The 21056-nt window shown below is 43.1% G+C and overlaps 1 protein-coding gene across 1 annotated transcript in view; it reads right to left on the bottom strand.

Moving 5' to 3' along the window:
• Nucleotides 1-21056, bottom strand: part of LOC144800360 (vitamin D3 hydroxylase-associated protein-like) — a 352351-nt gene that overhangs the window by 45591 nt on the left and 285704 nt on the right. Inside the window, exons 12-13 of the mRNA XM_078671675.1 lie at nt 17901-17940; nt 13491-13599 (exon numbers count right to left, since the gene is read on the bottom strand). Of these exons, the coding sequence (XP_078527801.1) occupies nt 13491-13599; nt 17901-17940 (149 nt within the window). The remainder of the gene's footprint in view (nt 1-13490; nt 13600-17900; nt 17941-21056) is intronic.

Here is a 21056-nt window from a genome sequence, read left to right as displayed (position 1 = left end):
TGTCAGGAGCTGTACTTTAATAAAATATTTTTTGCTCCTCAAACCAATTTTACTCACTTTCCTTATCACTCTTGGTATTACTTATCCCTAGCACTGCACTCTTTTTTACCCCAGCAGCCACGTTGTGAGTATATATCTTTCTAACTCACATCAACCATCCTTGCCCCACAGGAGGGCCAGTCCTTCTCTGTCGGAGCAAATAATAGGTATGGTGTTTGTCCTCGGAGCCCCAAATGATGAAGGGCGGTTCCGAGTGGTGACTGATGGGTGCCAGAGATCGGACACAAACCTGACCTGGTTGCTATAGTTCTCACTGATTGGCTTTTTGGTAACCACCCCTGTTCTTGGTAATCACCTTTTAGATTCTGACCCTCTAATACTTTTGTGATATATGTAATTGGGGCGTGTATTTAGAGCTGGTCAATAAATTGCCCTTGGGTCCCCCTTAATTATATTTGTTGTTGATGTACTGTGAGCAGTTGCTGAACTGCGGACCCGTGTTCTTCTGTGTGTTGATCTTTTATAGACTACACCTCTATTCACCCGTATCAGGGTGGATTCATCCGCTTTGGATGGTGTCAACTTTTGATTCATAGTTGCCTGGGTTGCTGTCATTTTCAGTTACCATGGGAGAGAATCATGGTCTCTCATTTGATGATGAGGACCTATTGTCAGTCCTAGCCGACTTTCCAGACTTACGAGATGTCACACCTGTGTTGATTGCGACCAGTGAAGATGAATGGGGTAAGCTATTGGGCCTCAAGAAATCTATGACTAGAACAGCTATGCATGGTTCTATTATGGCCCAATATGTACGTAATGACTGTGCCCCCACTGGGCTCATTGTCACAAATGCCCCTAGACTCTTCTTAAAAGATAAAGATTTTCTTAAGAGTTGGGCAATGATTGCCTGGCGTTGCACCAGAGACTGGTTGATCCTGATCATTAAAACTTCCAAACTGGCGGCTGATGCCATTTTGATAGAGATTCAGATCACCGAATCTAAAATTAAAGCTACACTCTCTGAAAAGATCTTCCGTAAGAAAAAGGAGGAATCTGACAAGACCAATAGTGAATATAAAGATCATATCTTATTCACGAAGATGGAGAAATTTAAGAAAGATCTGGACAAATTCCAATTTGACCGGGTCTATCCTTATACTAGCGAATCATATGCTCCATCCGTGAATTCCAATAGTCGTAAAACCAGCTCCAACTATGGTACTTCTGATTCAGACAGCAACACCTCAGGGAGTGACTCTAATAGTGATAACCAGACTAGACCAAGGAGGGGCCGAGGCAAAAAGAACTTTAATCAATCATGGCGGGGCAACCAACACAATCAGGGACCGCAGCAATGGTGGCCACCCAACAACTGGCAATGTGGAGGCCCGGGTTTCTTCCCTAACCAACAGAATCCCTTCCAAGCCCCAATGGGTCCTTTTCCACCGAATTACCCACCGGCTTTCCCAACTAATTATAACGGACAGCCTTTTTTAGGGTATGGCCACGCCAGGTCACGTGGAAGAAGGAGAGGTCAAGCTCCAGTTCAAACACCAGCACAACCTCAAGTGCAGTTCAGCTCACCACCAACGACGAGTTCGACCAGGAACTTACGGAGCAACACGGCCAAGAACAAGGAACAAACCCACACGGAGGCAGCATCGTAATGAATCTGAGCAGTCGCACTTTGACTGAGATTGAACAGTCTGCCCTCAACAGAGGCCTGGGTTTTGTTCCCACTTTTCGAAATGAACATTTTGAAACTCGTTTGGAACTGGCCAGGTTCATCAGAAAGGTGAGACTACACTTCTTCTTCATGGATAGGGACAGATCACCACAAGAGGAGGTAATGACGAATACAGGGCTTAAACCAAAATCGACTTTCTACCCACCCACTCACCTGATGCCAGCCAATGTGTTGGCTTTTGAACAGGCCCTTGAGAGATATTTTGAAGAATTGTTCAAACAAGATGAAAGGCCTTTTCACAATCTTCCTAAAGTGGAGCATCAAGCCCTTAAAACTTTGTCAGCTGACGCCTCCATAATCGTGAAACCAGCTGACAAAGGCGGGGCGATTGTTGTCCTGGACACAGAGACATATCGAGCTGAATGTCTCCGGCAGCTTAGTGACGTCAGATCCTATCGCCTCCTTGATCAGGATCCAACAGTGGATTTACAAAGAACGATCCGGAACATGACAGAGGAAGCACTTGCTGAAGGCTGGGTGACTGATTCTGAGGCCAAATTCCTCAATATAGAACATCCAGTCACTCCTTACTTCTACATCTTACCAAAGGTGCACAAGGAGCAACGCCCGCCGCCAGGGAGGCCGATCATTTCAGGCATTGGGTCCGTATTGGAACCCTTGTCGACGTTTGTTGACCACTTTCTACGCCCAATGGTCCAAACTATGTCCACATACCTGAAGGATACCGCGGACGTCTTACGCCTCTTACCGGTTTTGGATTTTGATGTTACCACTGATCTGCTGGTGTCGTTCGATGTAGAGGCTCTATACACCTCTATACCTCAGGACGAAACGCTTGAAGTGATCCAGTCTTTACTTGAATCGAAGGAGTTAGACACCATCACTCCGGTGCACTTCATTATGGCCTGTGCCACTCTGGCGATGAAGAAAAACTTTTTCAAGTTCGAAGAGAATATATACTTGCAAGTGTCCGGGACCAGTATGGGGAGCGTTTATGCCCCCAGCCTGGCGAACCTTTACGTACACTACTTCGAACAACGACATGTCCTGACTGAGTCCAATCCATACCTTGACCACATAAAAACATGGAAACGATATATCGACGATATATTGGTGGTCTGGCGGGGCACAAAGGACAGTTGTCAGGATTTTCTAGGCTGGCTGAACAGCAGGAATGCTTTCCTACGCTTCACCATAGAGATTGGTGGTCGGAATCTGGCCTTTCTTGACCTTATGATTAATGCCACCCCCAGTGGTTTACAATCAGAATTGTACAAGAAACCCATGTCCAGGAACTCCCTCTTGGCTTATGACAGCCATCACCCTAAGTCATTACGGGATAATTTGCCATTCGGGCAATTCTTGCGAGTTCAGAGAAATTGCTCTACCAACACGGCCTTCAAGGTGCACTCCACGGCACTCAAGACTCAACTTATCAACAGGAAATATCCTCCCCGCCTGGTACATCGAGCCATGAAAAGGGCTAGTAACAACAGCCGAGCTGCAATACTGGAACCTGCTCCCCCTAAACCCCCACTGGATAGACTCACTTTTGTGCACACTTTTGGCACATTATCAAACCACATCAAAAAAGCAGTGAAGAAACGGTGGTCAATCTTGAATTCAGGACCCCACTCGATCCCACAGCCGTTATTCGCCTTCAAGAGAGGACCTAATTTGAGAGACCGAATGGTCCACACTAGACCACGTGACGAGACCCCGAGAGCAGTAGGTACTCTATGGGACCTCCCCCCAGTAGCCGGTCATCACCCATGTGGCACATGTCAATCTTGTGCCCAGACGTCAAAAACTACAGAAATTGACATTGGTACATCTAGACCCTGGAGGCAATTGAGATTCACCAATTGCAACAGCGACAAGTTAATCTACTTGATCACCTGCCCCTGCGGCCTTAGGTACGTAGGGATGACTACTCGTAAGATCAAGGTGAGGTTGTCTGAACACAGAAGTACCATCAACTGCAAGAGGCAGGCAACAAGACTTACCAATCATTTCATCACCTTGAACCATCCACCTACGTCATTTAAATGGACGGTCCTTGAAAAACCGTTCATTCCGTCCCATGTCACTAATGTGAGTAATTTCCTGCTCAAGAAAGAGCAAAAATGGGTTTTGACCCTTGGCACTGACCGCACAGGGTTGAACGACGACATACCCTGGTCTTCGTTCTGACATTATCACCCATATTCTGCGGTGTGACCTAGGTTCAAACGAGTATCAAGGTGTGCTGAATTAGAAATTAAAATTCCTTTAAACTTCTTGTGCCTAAGGAGTTTCTCTGACAACATACCTTGATCGTCAGGGGGTAATCCTAGATCACAGGGCACTTTGCTACTGCTCTGGTGATGTTCTGATCTCAGGGGGACTCCTACTATCTTTGCAAGTCACAGAGGGACGATGGCTGGCTCCCGTTAAATACTATACAGACTTCCAGCCAGGTAAACACTGCAGTTCGGTGGTTGTTTATCTTCAACGTTCTGGTCAGCGCTGTACTTACTTGCCATCCGGTAGAGTTTTGCAGCGCTTTACCGCATTTCTGAGTGGCAGTAGGCATGTTCTTTTACGAACATCGCATTGACCTGCCTCAGGCCAACACCACAGCTCGGTGTTTATTTACCTTTATTTACCTAGTATTCCCATAACAACGCGGGGACGGCCATAGATTGGTCGGTTGCCCACAGCGTCGACCCTATCCCTGCACGCTAGAGTTTTGCTCCATGGAGCGTCCAACCAACCACAGCGCGTCTGTTACCACCGACGCATGACGCATCCCTTCCCCACATCACGTGGGCAGATTCGGCCAATCCACTGCCAGGAATCAAATAGAGCGCGTAAACACTCTGCCGGCACCTCCCCAGACGGCACAGATGCCGCGTTGGAGTACCGACGGTTAGGTAAGGTGAACGAGAGAGTATTTTCCTTCGTTATGCCACTGGCTTTCGCTTTACTAAGGGGCACAATATTCTGTTTTGCCGACTGAATCGGCGCTTGATGACAGGGTTTAGCACTTCGGGCTGCCGACTGACACTGAGCGAGTTCTCTGGCATAATGGGTCCATTGCATATTAGCTTGCACCGCTAAACTCTTGGCATTCTTACAAACAACGAAGGAGTTATTGCGACTGCATGTATGCATTTATGTGGCATCACTGCCGTGGTAAACACATTTGGCAGTAGGATTAATTAACCAAATAATACTTAGTCTGTTGAGAGCTGGCGGTAAACTAAGGAATTATCCCATGTTTATGAGTGGACATTTTTATGGACACTTGACTGAACGGGCTGTGAATGGGCATGACAACGAGTATACCGTTCAGCAGGGTCACACTAGCACATTACCATACTCTTGTGTGCCCCAGCCTAATACTATGACATTGGGTCTCGGCGACGTCCTATTGAATCTTTTGTTGACACTTTGGTGAGTGATTCAGCTTTTGGATTTATTCACCTTTTTCAGAGCGGTGCTTCACCTTTGTCCTGAGCCGCAGCCAGGTGGGGTGAGGTCTTTACTTCTTACGAATCAGGTAAGAAGTAGTCCGTGAAATTTGTACACAACTTTTTCACATTATATCTAAATGGATGATACTAGTACAATACAGTGTGTAATGATTGAATGTCTTGGATATAGATCTCACCTACGTTAAGAATGTACGATGGTGTATAAGGTAGTTTACTGTGGTGGACAGGTGGTGGTTGCTGTATTTATGCCATGTCTTTCTTTTTCAGTCAATTACTGAATTGGTAAGAAGTATCGGAACGAGTACACCTAGAAGGCTCAGGTGACATTTAAAATTAACAATGAAATCGTTCCAGTATTCTTCTTTTCTTGTATAGAACACATTATCTCACTTTAGGGGGTTTTTTGTTTGCAGTAGCGTTAAAATTTAGGTCCTGAAGAAAGCAAGGCCGAAGGGCCAACAATTGCTGAAACATGTCGACCACGTTCCACCGCTAGACAGTTTATTAATTCCCCTGTCTTGGCTATTTTTTAACCTTGGTGTCAGGAGCTGTACTTTAATAAATATTTTTTGCTCCTCAAACCAATTTTACTCACTTTCCTTATCACTCTTGGTATTACTTATCCCTAGCACTGCACTCTTTTTTACCCCAGCAGCCACGTTGTGAGTATATATCTTTCTAACTCACATCAACCATCCTTGCCCCACAGGAGGGCCAGTCCTTCTCTGTCGGAGCAAATAATAGGTATGGTGTTTGTCCTCGGAGCCCCAAATGATGAAGGGCGGTTCCGAGTGGTGACTGATGGGTGCCAGAGATCGGACACAAACCTGACCTGGTTGCTATAGTTCTCACTGATTGGCTTTTTGGTAACCACCCCTGTTCTTGGTAATCACCTTTTAGATTCTGACCCTCTAATACTTTTGTGATATAGGTCATAGCATTCACATACATATTCTGCTGGAAAGCCTGTGCATTAGGTATTTTCAAATGAAAATAGTGATATAAGGTATTATGTGTTTCAGACTTGGCACTCTTACTTGCTAAGAGCTCTTCCCTGCAAATTAGGGCACGCCCACCCCGCCGGTGGTCGCATGGCAGGGTGCATTGCATAAATAGGGGAAAGTAGAGGGAAAATCTCTACAACATGAAGAAGCGCGCCACCTACGCAAGCGCCTGATCTGACAGGAGTGGGGCACTCTTTTAAAACACTATATGCAACTACCGGTCATGGACAATATTCCCACATGAGCACAATGGGTCTGACTACCAACTACCTTGCAGCCCGAGCTCCCATGTGCTCCCCGCCCTCGCCTGAAGTGCCTCCAAGCACACACACACCTCTATCCCACCCCCCATCTACATCCACTCCCTGGAGGAAAAGAGACAACCACCAGACATTTTGGTACCCGCTTTAATCATTATTGCAACACTGCTACATCTACAGACAAGACATCTTGCTACAAATTTCCATATAAAATCACACTTTTATTTCCACCAGTCTTATACAGGTGTGCACGGTTTACAGGATTTCCATGAATGTAACTGGAATAACATTGTTACTGTAACTATACTGGTTCGAAAACAATTGAATGACAATACCAATACTACACATATTTACAAAAAATAATATTTATTCTTGAGAAATCTAAAACAACCCACTCATTAAAGTTATTTATTATCATATTAGACGATTACAAAGTGATCCTTTCCTGTTTCCAATCCAGTAATAATATATGTCCAGGTCTGTAGATATGTTCAAAAACATTTTAGATTAAGGAAACTAGAAGGATCTTAGACTCGAGGGCACTCAGACAACCACTGCAAATAGCCACCTCAAAGGAGGGTGACTACGTCTCAACTATTGGCCCACATCTAAAGAAGCTTCTATAGTTGCTCTTATGAGAAGCAGAACATCAAATTCGCTTCACTGAGCCACTAAAAGCGAAGTAGGACAAACTGTCTATCCAATGACTTGACACATTCTTCATACGTCAGTTATTTCCACAAAAAGCTTAAAAAATACTAGAAAAATGAAAAATGTTAAGAAAGTCCATCAAAACGCAAGTCTTTTCAATACTGTGAGTGGACTGCTTACTTGAGAATATCATTATGAATTCCTGGCAAGACTCCAGAAGCTGTACCACATCATACTGGCTATAGGCACCCAGATTGAAAGTTTACCGCCCTATTATACTTTTTAGATATGCCTAGCGTTGCAGCGCGAATGCGCTGCCATCGCTTTGAGAGGCATGCAGCATATACTGTATCGTGGAAGCTTTGTGGAAGCTCCTCTCTGCCCATTGGCTTTTGTCTTAAATGCTGCCTTTCGATTGGTTTGAGGCTTGTTAATCCCTCCTCATTCATCATTTGTATTCTTCCACGGCTACCGGCTCCTTTACTTACAACATTATTTTCCTTCCCCAGCCTTCCCCCTCCCTTCCCGCAGTCCGTGACTGCTCAGACCACACTAGCACCCCCACTCCAGTTCGTGCCTTCTTCCCACCCGCACTTCCGATTCTAATGCAATAGGTCTCACGTAAATGCGAGTCCTATTGCATTTTGAATGCTTGCTTATAAAGTACTTTCTGTGACGTACAAGGCGGATTGGATATCCTGGCATGCGTCTATTCACACTTGCATCTTCCTGGTTTTTAAAGAGCTTGTTTATATACCTCTGCACCTAGAGCCTACGTTTTCGGGGTGAAATATTGCACATGAGAAAACACAACTTAACTATTTCTGCTTCAAGTTTCAGTCCCAGTTGGGGCCCACCTCTTCCGTGTTGGTGTCAAGAGTAGAATATGCTCTCTTCTGAAGGGAGCTTCAACTGTGGGACACTAAGCATGCGCATTCAATAGCGGCCATGTCGCGGTCATGCACTTGAGTAATTACTCCTTTCACCGTTTCGTTAGTGAAGTTGATTAAATATTCTCCTGGCCCTATCATGGCAGCCGAAAGGACGTACCTATTGCTTGTTTAACTTAGGCTGGCATATGCGCAGTGCCTTTAGATCTGGAACTTTAGGATCCACTAGGGTGAGTAGAAGCGCAGACTTGTTGCAGGGTCAGTAAGCCTTTGAGCAGAGCAGCTGCTGTGACTCTCAACACTCTCTACCCAGCCATGTCTACAGCAGCTGTACTAAGCGGCAAGACAGTCTCTGCATGAGTACCTGTAACTGATTTAGGAATTGGATCAGGCAGGGCTGTGAATGAGTTATTTGGAGGAGTTAAAGAGTTTGTTACTTTAGGACACAGCAAAGTCCTTCAAGAAGGGGGACACAGCACACAGCAAAGTCCCTTTAGCCTTTCCTTGGTTGAAACAGCAAACTGCAAGCCAGCCCCCGAACACACAGCAGGGGTCAGTCCTATCCTTCAGTCTATTCAGTTGTTTCTTCCTTGGCAAAGGTCCTCTTGACCACGAAGTAGCTCCAGTCTTGTTCACACTTGATCAAGCCAGTCTCCAAAGTTCAGGGGTTTCAGCTCTCATAGTTATACCCCTCAGTGGCTTTGAGGTTTTTGTGTTTCAGGGGACACTGACCCCTGTTCAAACCTGGACTTGGTGGCTCCCTGCTTTGACACCTTTCTTCCTTTGATTGGTGGGGGTCTGGATTCTCAATCACTCAGCAGGAGATGGGGCAATTTTGTTATAGCAGCAACCCAGCCCCCTTCACCTCTAGGGTCTTCTAACCCCCTACACACCAGCTGCAGGTCAGCTTGTTGCTGTCTCACCTCATCCCCTGGGTCAAAACATTCCCCAGATCCTATCGCTTTCAAATCAAGACAGCCAATCCACAGCCAGGCAGAGGCACACAGAAATGTTATAGCACAAAAACTCAGCCACTTCTAAAAGAGTGGCTCTGAACACACAATACAAAAACCACCTTCATAAAAAGATGTGATATTAGATGTGAGTTCAGGCATACTAAACTTCACCTTTCCATCTTAAGCCTTTGGGAAGATAGGCTGTAAAAAACAAATTACACAGCCTTCCCATTCTAGCCTATGGGCAAGATGGCCTTTCAACAGTGAAAAACGAAATGGAGATTATTTTACTGTCATGACACACACCTTAGTACATGTCCTACCTTTCACATGCACTGTACCCAGTCCAGGGGATACCCTAGACCTACCATAGGGGTGTCTGATGTGCATAAAGTCTGGCAAGTGAATGCACTTGACAGAACAACATGGCAGTTTAACAAACTGCGCGCAGGTCCTGAAGTTGCAGACCAGAGTTCCCTTTTTAAGCCTACTTGTTTGGGTGGCGCAAATAGTGCTGCAGCCCACTAGTAGCATTTGCATTACCAGCCCTGGCTCACATAGTGCACTTTACTAGGGACTTTACAAGTAAGGCAAACATATCAATTATAGACAACCAATTACCATTATACTTTACACAGAGAGCATATGCACTTTAGCACTGATCAGCAGTAGTAAAGTGCCCTGAGTCCTAAATCAACAAAAACAGGTTCGAAACAATACAGGAAGAAGGCAAAAAGTTCAGGGATGACCCTGCGAAAAGGGCGAAGTCGCACACTTGCCAACTACTATACATGGGTGGTTAGACTAACGTGGTTCTCACCGCCTCTCACCACCTCCTCCCAATGGTTGCTCCTCGGCTTTCCAGCTTCTATTTCACAATTTTCCTTCACCCTCGAACCAAAGCTCCTTCGTTATACCCCTCTGTTCTGCTCAAAGAGAGTCAAAGCCGACACAGATATGGATCGTGGCCTCACTTTGACATCACCATGAGTACGTGAAATGCACTTCCTAAGAAAGTAAAGCTACGCAGTGCCCCTGCTGTGAGCAGTAAGCCACCACTGCCTAGCCCCCTTCAGCTGGCACTGGCAAATACATGGTCTGGGTGCTCCAAGCCTCCAATCCACGACACCACTCAGTGGCACCCCATGCCAGCTGTGAGCACTGCAATGGTAGCGGCATTACACCAAAAATTAAACTTGCGGGGACTTGGATAGTCCACAACCCCTGTCCCCTGAGTGGGATGAAGAGGGCAGTAGGACAGTGTGGGGTTGCAGGCAGTGCCCAATTTGAGCCCATTGCTGTCTGTGTGTGCCACCGGTGCTTATTTTTCCGCACCAGATATTTCCCAAGAGCAAGAGGGAAACACACAAATCGCAAAGACAGGAAGAGAAAGACAAAACAACGACACAAATAAAGATCTTTGTAGCCAAATTTGTTTTCTTCTATATACTTATAGTGCATTTAAGCAACTTGTATTAGTGTAATGCATTCCAGTAGGAAAAAAAGTGCAATAAAGCAGTCACAGTCAAGCATCCCATGTTTATTGTGTTCTTTGGAAAAAAAAATACTGTCTGCTTGTGCAATTTGGCAAAGCGCCTACTGCATTTCTGCAAATGACAGCAGATCTTTGTGCCAGCCTCTTCTCCCACTGCTCAAGGTCTGCTGTTGCAGAGATTAGGTAAACAATTCAGGGCCAATACTAAACCTTCCCAGCAAAGTAATGGTCGCATGTCCTTGAAAATGTTTGGCGACGTTGCGAGTTAGGCCTCGGGTCTGTTCTGAACTGACACCAACTAACATGAGATCCCAAGCATCGGTAAGGCAGCTTTGAATGGCCACTAATCTCTAAGCAAAGCTGACCAGGGTCTTCATTCTTTTACACTGTGTATACCTGAGGGGACCTTGGTTGGGCAAGGGACCTGCCCACGCAAAAAACTCCAGAAACATACATTTATATCTGCGCACATGTACCAGTTTTGGAGGCATATTATCAAGAACGGCGTTAAAATTATCGCCGGTTTAGCGGCAGAAAACTGACGACAATGGCCTTGATAATATGCCCTGGAGAATTCCAATAGAAGCCCATGTTCACACCAGAACATGGACATCTACTAGAATTCTAAAGGGCATATTATCAAGCCCATTAGTGCCGCTTTAGGATAATTTTTAACGCTGTTCTCGATAATATGCCCCTTAATTCTTTAATTAAGAAAAGTGCAACCAGTTTTTGCACTTCACTTCCTACCATTTTTCACTTTGAACCTTTTAAAGAGACCTGAATTTGGGTATCTAGTGAATTGAATATTTATGTAGATTTTTTATTTTTAATGTTAAATTGTATTATTTTTTTTCAAAAACCAAAATATTACAACTAAGAATATGTCTATATACAAATCAGTTTGATACCTTTACTATCACATTGCTTATTTTGATAGTTCTTTTTTCATGAATGTGCATGGATAATCTTCCCTCAATGGCTTTTTTGAGGGTCGTTCTTCTCTCTTTATTTTACTTGTAACAGACGGGAAAGCTTATTGGCCAGCAATCTAGTGCATTATTTGCAGCGTTAGTCAAGGGATTGTGTAGATTTGTGGTCACAAATTGATGTATGATTTCTTTGAGCCCACACATCATAAATGAATGGGAGTGCTTCTTTGTAGCCTTCCTTTCCATCGTTTCTATCTTTTCTAGGTCGTTGCCTATGTGATGGGTGGAGGACTGTATTAAATGAACGATGTCCCACACTATAGAGCATATTTGAACCCCAACTGCGAGGTCACAGGACTTTGGCATCGGCCTGCAAGCAGCCCCAAACGCTTTTCAGTCTCATTGGTGAACAGCATCTTTTACCTCTAGATAAAGTCATCTCAGTTGGGCACAACCCTGCCGAAAATGGAGACTCCTCAACTTAAGTGAGGCTATAGGACATGGGTACTCTAACACATTTCCCTGGGGCAAATAGGAACAGCCTGTGGCATGGGTGAATACCGCACTGATGCCATCATGGTGTGGGTCAGGGGTGCTGTTAGAAGGACATAGAGCCTGTACATGGCGTGGACATTGAGTCGTGAAGTTATTTTGAGGTTCAAATCATAGTCTACCTATGCCTTTGTCCTCTATATTACCAATATGTGATAGAGGTGGGTGAGCCACAAACGGTTCGAGTCAAGCTCGGACCAGATGCCTTGCTGTGGTTCAGCATGAGGTGCTCTAGGCACCTCACGCTCAAAACATACACAGCCTTTCGCCTTCTCCGACTCACAAGCTTGGCTCCCACACCATAACATACGGAGATTACCACATGACTTTCCCTTTACACAAAACACACCTTTGTACACTACGAGGGCACACCATTTCGGGCTGGGAGGGGGTGTTGGGGAATGGGGGGAGAGGGGAAGGGGGTTTCTTTTTCTTTTTCATTAAAAGACAGTATATCACCACTCCCCAAAGTTCTGCTGTTTTCATAGCGGCTACTATGGTAGTGGCGGGGGAGCCTTGCGGGGGATCTGTTGTTAAAGTATAATTGATAACAGAGAGGGGTCTATTTTAGAACTGACTTGCACGAACTTTATGCATGTCCTCATTAGAAATGTGTGTACTCCTTTTTTTATGCAAATGCCAATAAAAACAAAGTTAAACCTCAAACATACCCAGCCTTCATGTAGCTTCTGTCTGCACCAGGATCACTTTAGCATTCTCTAGATTCCAGTCCATAGAAATTCTACCACGAGCACTCTCAGACAATAATATTTTTTACAAATCTTGTATTTTCAGTGATATGACCCCATGAAGGCCCTGATTGAATATTAAAAACAGAGCTTTGGACTATACCATTTCCCGCTGAAAGGCAATATTTCTCTCCATGTGTTTCCATACCTGACGTGTCATGCTTTTTGGTGCTTCCTTTCCCTCCATGTTAAAGAACAGTAGATGTTTCAGCACCCAGGCTAATGTGCTGCATAGCTAAATAGATATAAGGTCCCAAAGCCGAGACCGATTGCATTGCAAATGCTTGTTCTTCTGTCTTGTCAGTTTTTTTTATCCTCTGCTCTCTGAAGTAACTACAACTTTCCATGCAGCTCATTATAAAACCCAACAGCAATTAAATAAAAGTATTGATGGATTAATGAGTGCTTGCTGTGTACAAGGATGTAGGCTGATTCACAAACCTTTATTTCATACACATTCAGGAGTATGTCACATCTACTAACAGACATTCCTTTGTGAATTGGGCCCATAGAAAACTCCCCCAGTTTTATGCATGCAGAAAGTAGATACATTAGATGACAGCTCGCGCAGGAATCATGAGAGTTTATAACTAGCTTTTAAACGAAGATGTTTCAATTTGGGAACATGCATATTTGCTATATAGTCAATTTGGAAATAATTCAGGTCTCAAATGCTGTAAACCATTTTCCATTAAAGGGTGACATTTCAATTAGCCCAGAAATGAGTAAGGACTCCGGCAATGCGATGCTGAACATATTTTCAGCCTCTAATTAAAAGCAGAGAAGAGGTACCCCTCATTTGATACATTACCGAGTAGTTTTCCAGGGAATCCAATGTTAAATGCTGGGCCCAACATTGGGCCTAACAGAACATCTAAATTCTGCCTCTTCCATTCTGAGATAAATGCTTGGCAGTAGTCCTGAGTAAAAGGAGAAAAAAACAAGGTAAGTGGACAGTGAGATTCTTGTTATTACCATGAAATTATGTGTCTCTCTCGAAAGCTACAATTAAAAATCATTTAAAAAATCACAAAGAAAAGTCTCTACATTTCAAAGAGAAATTATTACGCACAGAGACCCAAAAGGCTGACGAAGCAAATTGATGGTGCAAAACTCAGCCTCCCTAAATAGAGTTTATGAAGATAGTTCAAGACCTTCCTTTGTAAACCTGAAGTTTCAATGAAATAAATCTCGAGAGTCTGTAAGAAGGGTGTTAGAGAGAAGGGCTTCCCCAGGCATTGTTGCACTTTGGATTTACAATTACATAGGGAGGGGAAGCATAGATGAAGTGTCTTTCAGATCAAGGGATCAGGATATATCAGTGAAGTTCAGATCAAGGGTTCAGGATACATTAGTGCAAGAATGAGGTTATATTTTCCACAGAAAATCTCATTTACATCCTTCCACAGAAAGATGAAAGGATAACATCATTCACAATTTACCAGTGGTAGTTACATAGATAAGTTTGAAGATTAGGCAGGATTTCAATATTCAGTCTAAATATGCCCTGGGTCCATGCTGCACCTCACTGATGAGTCCAAACAAGGCTGAAACCATCATAGCGTTGCATGTGAACCAGACATAGTCTGGCAGTTCCAGCTGGACTGATTCTATAGGAGCAGGGCCTAGGCAGATTTGCATTGGCTGCTCCTAGTCCACAGTGGCACCTGCGACCAAAAAGAGGTGAGAGAGGCCCAGATACATTCCACCCATCAGCTTTTATTATTGTACTGTTTTGTATAATCCTGTGCCCTAGAAAATGGTCCATGGCTGGCGGGCTAATCCACAATTTTTATATAATTGGGTATACCCAGTGCCGGCACTGACTGCGGGTGGGAGCGTCATGCTTGCCAATATATTACGGTTTTAAAAGCACTTACTGCTGCGTTGCTGGCCTCCAGTAATTTTGAGGCAACAATAAAAATGTCAAGATAACTCTGGTGATTAATGCTCATCCTAGAGACAAATTTGAGTGTTGTCAAATGGAAGTTTTGGCTCACGGTAAGGTAGCGCAGAAGTGAGATGTGTTTGCTGCACGCAACATGCAGATCACAAAGTCCATATAATGTAAATAGGTCAGTGGGTTACTGCTTTTGTCAGATAGGTCCTTTTGTTACTTGCAGTTTATAAGTTAAAATCCTTACATAGAATAGTGAGCTATTAACTGTCATCAAAGAGCTGCATGCAAACTGCAAGGTATAAATTAGGGTCTTATGTTTTTTCGCCAGTCTTTGATTATTCTAATATTGCAAAAAGAGTTGATTTGGATAGAAATCAATTCTGATTATTAAAGAGAACCCCAACCATGGTGTTATGTTTTAAATTCTGAGCTTGTGTTTCTCCAGACCAATCATTATTAAACTATACTGCCTACTAGTATGGATGTCACGTGACTCCTACACCTAGTCCTCTGTCTTATGTAACATTTCCTATACAGTGATTTACACACGTATGATCGATTGTATCTGTGTAATGTGTGTGATTTAAAGTGCTCTGACACCCTACACTGGTCTGAGTGGCACTATAAAATAATTTAAATGCATCGGAGAGATAGAGTGGTTATGGAGACTTGACAGGTCCTGTTATAGGGTGGTAGTGAGGGAATCCGTGGTGTAGGTGGTCACCTACTCTAAAGTCGGTCCTGGGTATACCTTTACATTTGAAGTTGTGTTATATCTCATTCCAGGGACGGTGAGTCCTTAGTGACGTGGGGGCGTTGACCCCCTGACCTTCCCACTGAATAACAGAAATACAGTGGAAGGACCTGAGGGCTGTGTTACTTGAACTGGGCATATCAGATTGGCTCGTCTTTTCAGTGTCGCCAGCCTGACATGCTCAGTTCAAGCTCTTGCAATCAACAGCTGAAAGGCAGCTGGGAAGGAGAGGCACAGCTCTGTTGGTGTCCGATCGAGAGCTGTGTTTGCCTGCTCCAGCCATTCCTGGCACTGCTCTTATGGTGTTTCGCATCATAAGCAGGAAGAGAGCAGTGCTTGGATTGGCTCAGATGCCATTGTCCAGCAAGCAGAGCGAGGCAGGAGAAACTTCGGGTGTACATGTGCTGCAGAATATCATCAAAAAAGAAAAGATTATTTTTATGCTCAATGATATTTTTTATGTGACCCACCACTTTTAAAATATAGCAGCCCTCCCTGGTGTCTCCTCTGTCTAGAGTCATGCAGCTGTCATCTATGACGGCGATGAGAGAAGTTTCCATGCTGTGACTGGGTCTGAAACCAGATTGAGTGGTGTCAAATAGTTGGTATTCTTTCATGTGTTCAGTGACTGTTAATGATTTTGGGCGGGATCGGTAGCAGGGAGATTGGTCTCTAGTTGATAAGGATTGAAGGGTCCGCGGAGGATGTTTTCAGCAATGGGCGAAGAATTGCATGTTTCCAAGCATAAAGGAATGTTGTGGAAGAAGTGGAGGCATTTAGAATGGGTGTAAGCATGGCACTGATGGGTTTCCATCCTCTGGAGTAGAAGGAGAATGGGCAGGGGACCGATGAGGTCCCTGAGTAGATGGAGTTCATGGTGGCAGCGGTTTCTTCTGATATAATGATCGGACATGTAGTCATGTGGCTAGAATTGGTTCTTTGGATAATATTGGGAGGTTTTTTGCAATGTATGTCGGTTCTGGTTGAAGGCTGAAGTTGATCTAGATGGCTGTGATTTGGTTGCTCTAGAATTGAGAAAGATTGTTGCAGACGTCCTGATAGGGGGAGAGCAATTTGGTGGTGGCTGATGGTGAGGTGAAAACGTTGCTTCTATTGGTGTTGGTATCAATGGGGCCCACTGTGTTGGTGGTCTGGATCATTTGGTAGTAGCGTCTTAGGGCAGACTTGAATGAGCTCCTTTCTGCATGGCCCTGGCTCATTCTCCATTCGTGCTCCAGCTGTTTGCATTTGTATTTTAATTAGTCTGGGCTCCTCCCTGTACCAACTAGCCTGCGTTCTAGATCTTATTGTATTGTTGTGTTTAAGAGGGCCAGGGAGACAGGCAGGAGGGGATTCAAGTATTCCTGTTGTGGTCAGTGATGCTGTGCCACTAGTGGCAGGCTACTCTGATGGTGGCATGTGTGTGTTGAGACAGGGATGCTGTACTTGATGAGGACTTGGTCTGTCTAGGACACTGATGTGGGCTCCTCCACTCATATGTTGTCAAAGTTGGTGAAAATAGGGTGAAGGAGTCATTCGGCGAAGAGTGCTCTTGAGTTGGGTTCGGCGTGATATTCAGGTAATAGTTCAGGTCACCAAGCAGGATGTAATTGTGATTCTGCTTAGGGCTTGTAAAGTCTGTCTTACCTGGAAATCTTGTAGCAAGGGGGAATGGCTGTGGCACTGTCAGGTGCTGATGCTGGGTTCAGCTATGTTTCTGGGAGGAAAAGTAGGTAACTGTCTTAAAATTTTAATGAAGTCCCCTAAAAGTTTTTCAAAATTGATCAATGTTGAAAATGGATTGAAGTTGCGATGTCCACAAGCATGTATATTTCAGAAATGCAAAGATATGAGCCGAATTGCCTTCAATTGTTTGCAGGTCAGGTAAGAATAAATAAAAATTAAAGTGAAGAAAAGTGATCTTAAGACTTTTCCAAAGGCGCATATCACAGATAATTGTAGCTGAGATTTACAAGATTGAATGTTGGAAAATGTCAAAAGCTTGAATTGATAGGGTTGATTGTTTTCATCAAATTTATATTCGAAATATCATATGGAAACAATAGCAAACCTTGCAACAATTATTATAAAAGTTCTATTTTTTAGTTTTTCGATAGCATGGAGAAGTGTGAAACAGAGGCACTTACAACTATATACAAATCTAAAATGTTGAAGCCTAGAGGACGGTCGGTCAACCTTTTTTATTGGTGAAGCCAGCAGGGGCTCCTCCAGTAGAAACATCATGGTTCATAAGAATTTAAATAGAACATGCAGACCCTCATTTTGATACACAGGGTATTCAACCATGCTTGTGATGGATTACCCTACCTGCCAAACTCTAAATAGCTCTCAAAGTCTTTATGGAACTGCCCAGTTTCTTGAGACTCAGTGAAGGTTATTATCACCCATTCGTAAAGAGCGCTGTACACTCATTTTCAGGATTTGCATAATTGTTCTTTCAGAGTGAACATCGAGTTTCACAAAGCACACATATATGAATTTAAAACCAAGAACACTGGGGAAAAAAACAAGTTAGCAGTAGAGTAAAAAAAATTAAAAACTAGTACCTCTCGTATTTTCTGGTGTGCCCATAGATCCTTTACAGACCTAAAGGTTTGTGAAAGAGATTTGTAAATAATATGCACAAATATGGTCAACAAGTGATCGTCAACTATGTATAGCATTGTGTACGCTGGAGATCACAGTTACATAGCATGCACATCAAGAGGGTTACATTTTTCTATTTTATTAAAAGCGAACATGATGGACTACGGCTCTCAGAGGGACAACCGACTTAACTGTCGATGGTGAGAAATCCCCGCCATAGATTTATTTTAACAAAGTTTCAATTAAATCTTTTCCCATGTATGCCTGGTTTTCCATCAGATACTTTTTCTCTTCAAGCTCTATCATGCTGTCCTTGTGATGGAGTGTCACCCCAATCTGACTTGCACATTTTTTTCTTTTGAAAATTTGACATTGATCATCGTAAAAGATATTTACTTTCAATTATGCACAAGCATAAATTTAAACAATGTTGCCCGGGTTTGTTCTTTCTAAGAATGTTGTCTGACCATCTGGTCTGTTACTTTGTTGCATCTTTTTTATGACTTTTCCCAAAAACTAGAATATTGTATAATTGCCTAAAATGCTGTTTTTATCTTCTTTTTAAAAAGCTTTCTTCTTTTTAATCGAATATTTTTAGAGATGTATTGAATGCTGTACAGTGAACTTTTATGACTGGTATGAATACTGATGAAATAAAGTGAATTGTAATTTGAGTATCATGTAATCTGTGATGTTCAGAAGTGCATTCGCTGGCAGTCTCATTGCACGGCCCATCAATATCTCATCACCACCAAAAGCAAAGCATCCGGCTCTTTCACTTATTTGGATGCACACATGTTTGCCATCCAGGACTTTATGGTTCCATTGAGCTGTTCAACAATTCATGAGGCCTCTGATCGATAACTACAGAGTAATCTCTACTCGATCTGAAAAGATTCACAAAGCATTCTTAGAACCTCATTGATTAAATGAGTCCCACAATATGACTCCAGAGAAACGGCAATGCATAACTGCAGTTTCTCTGGTAACTCTTGTAACAACAGCTTTGCTACAGTGAGACTCATTTATCCATGTATGGTAGGCTTACACCCATTGACTTTCTATCAGCTCTAGGAAATCGTTCAAGCTCTGATTGTCCCACGGAAGCAGATCAGGCATGTGTTTGTGTGTCAGCCTCAGTAAAGGCTTAGCTGCTAGGAAAATGTTTTGTATTATTTGTCTACAGTAGCCAACCATTCCAAAAAAGCCTTCAAATTCTCTCTGTGTTCTAGATGGTTTAATCTGCGGGATTATCTCCACTCTCTCTTTTGACACCTTTCTCATTCCTTGCTTAATGTTATGTTACAAGAATTGGTCTTCCTTTTGATAGTATTGCAGTTTACCTGGAGACACTTCATGTTCATTCTGAGACAGGTGATTAAACAATGCACTTGCATCCTCTTTTCAAGGTTCTCATGTATCCGATGCCACAAGGAGGTTACTGATATACTGCACGAGAACTGATTTGTAAGGCATCTGCAGAGACTAAAGATTATCTATCAAGATCTGATGGAAAACTGATGGGCTCTCTGTACACCCTTGTGGAACTTGCCGCCATGCCAAAACTCTCTCTCTTAACACTAAAGAGAACAACAACTGGGTGTCCTAGGACCACACACTATTATAGACAATACATTTTATCAATGTTGCAGCTTGCGGTTTCTTCTTTCTTCAGCCCAGCCAATCATCTTTGGATGCTCTCATGGGAACAGGCTCTCTCCTTGTCTTCTCACAGAAAACACAATAATTCTACAAAACAGGATTTTGTTTTGTAAATATTTCTTATCATCTATTGTTTCTTCTGGCTTACTTGTGATTACTTTCCTTGCTTAAAACTAGTTTCCCATGAGGAAACGTACATATATATCTTTCTAAATTACATATTTATACATTTATTAGCAGTGAACATTGTCCAAGTAGAAACATTTGCAGAATTAGATGAAAACATTTATGCAGCTATTAGTCATTATGAAACATGTCCATGGAAAGGTGAGAAAATAAACCGTTTATACTATTTAAGCATTCTTTGGGCATGTCAGCTTGTCAGGCATTGTTGCTTCAGCTACTGAGGCCTAATACAATTAAATATGGTTCCATACTACAATTATTGCATTTAAATATTTTCATTCAAATCTAACGTTAATTCTCTGCACATTACTATATACTGTATTTTTTTCTTAATATTATTTATGATTCCCCAACCCCCATCTTTTGGCTGATAGACGTAGGTCAATATATAGGTCATTTTCTGAAAAAATAGCAGACTTTAGTTGAGGCTAATGTTTTCAAAACACTTGTTCATAGTCTGGGGCCTGACATTGGGTTTTTCGTTTGTCTTTCAAGTATGGTGGAAGTTTAGAGTGGATAGTTGTATGTGTTATACATGCTGTTTTGAAATTGATGTGTTCCTCTAATGGTAGCCAGTAGATTTTAATATCATGGGGTGATAAGGTTGTATTTTTTTACAGAGAAGACCCGGCGTGATGTTATGGATTTGAAAGTTCTGCTATCAGAGCATTTCCTCCATCAAAGTAGGAAAGCACCTTGGCTTTCCCATCTATATCTAATGTCCTGAGGTCTGTGAAAATGATGGGTGATTCAAAGTTTCTTTAATTGTGGAGTTGGTAGAATGCAGCAACAGTATTTTCCCATCATCTTGCATTTTGTAATCCAGCCATATCAATACACCATGTGCCTTTCTGATCTACGCACAGTACTTCATGTTCCAGACCCTCTTGCTCTAATGTAAATGCTGTCTGCAAGGATAGTCAGAACCTTGTAGAATATTATTTTCATAAGTCAGAAGTAAAAGTGGATGGGATTGGAAGTAATTAACATCCGGCTCGTGCACAGAGCAACATATTGTGCTTTGGACATGATGGAGAACTGGCAGTCAGTTCCCATGCCCAACACACTATCCTTGGAGTTTGATGGGGGCTTTGAAGCAATTTCCACCTTGAACAGAAGCACACAGGAGATCATCTTCTGTTGCCACCTACACCCCTTTACTTGGGAGAAATTGGAAGGTTTGATAAACTGGTAGGTAGATACAGCCAAGAGATCAACGAGGGTTAAGAGGTTGTAAAGTCGAAGAGCTTGCTTGATCTATGATAGAG

The sequence above is a fragment of the Lissotriton helveticus genome, chromosome 1_2 (genome assembly GCF_964261635.1).
Source record: "Lissotriton helveticus chromosome 1_2, aLisHel1.1, whole genome shotgun sequence".
Taxonomy (NCBI): domain Eukaryota; kingdom Metazoa; phylum Chordata; class Amphibia; order Caudata; family Salamandridae; genus Lissotriton; species Lissotriton helveticus.
The sequence above is the reverse complement of the archived record's forward strand: the minus strand, read 5'-3'. Positions and strand labels throughout refer to the sequence as shown.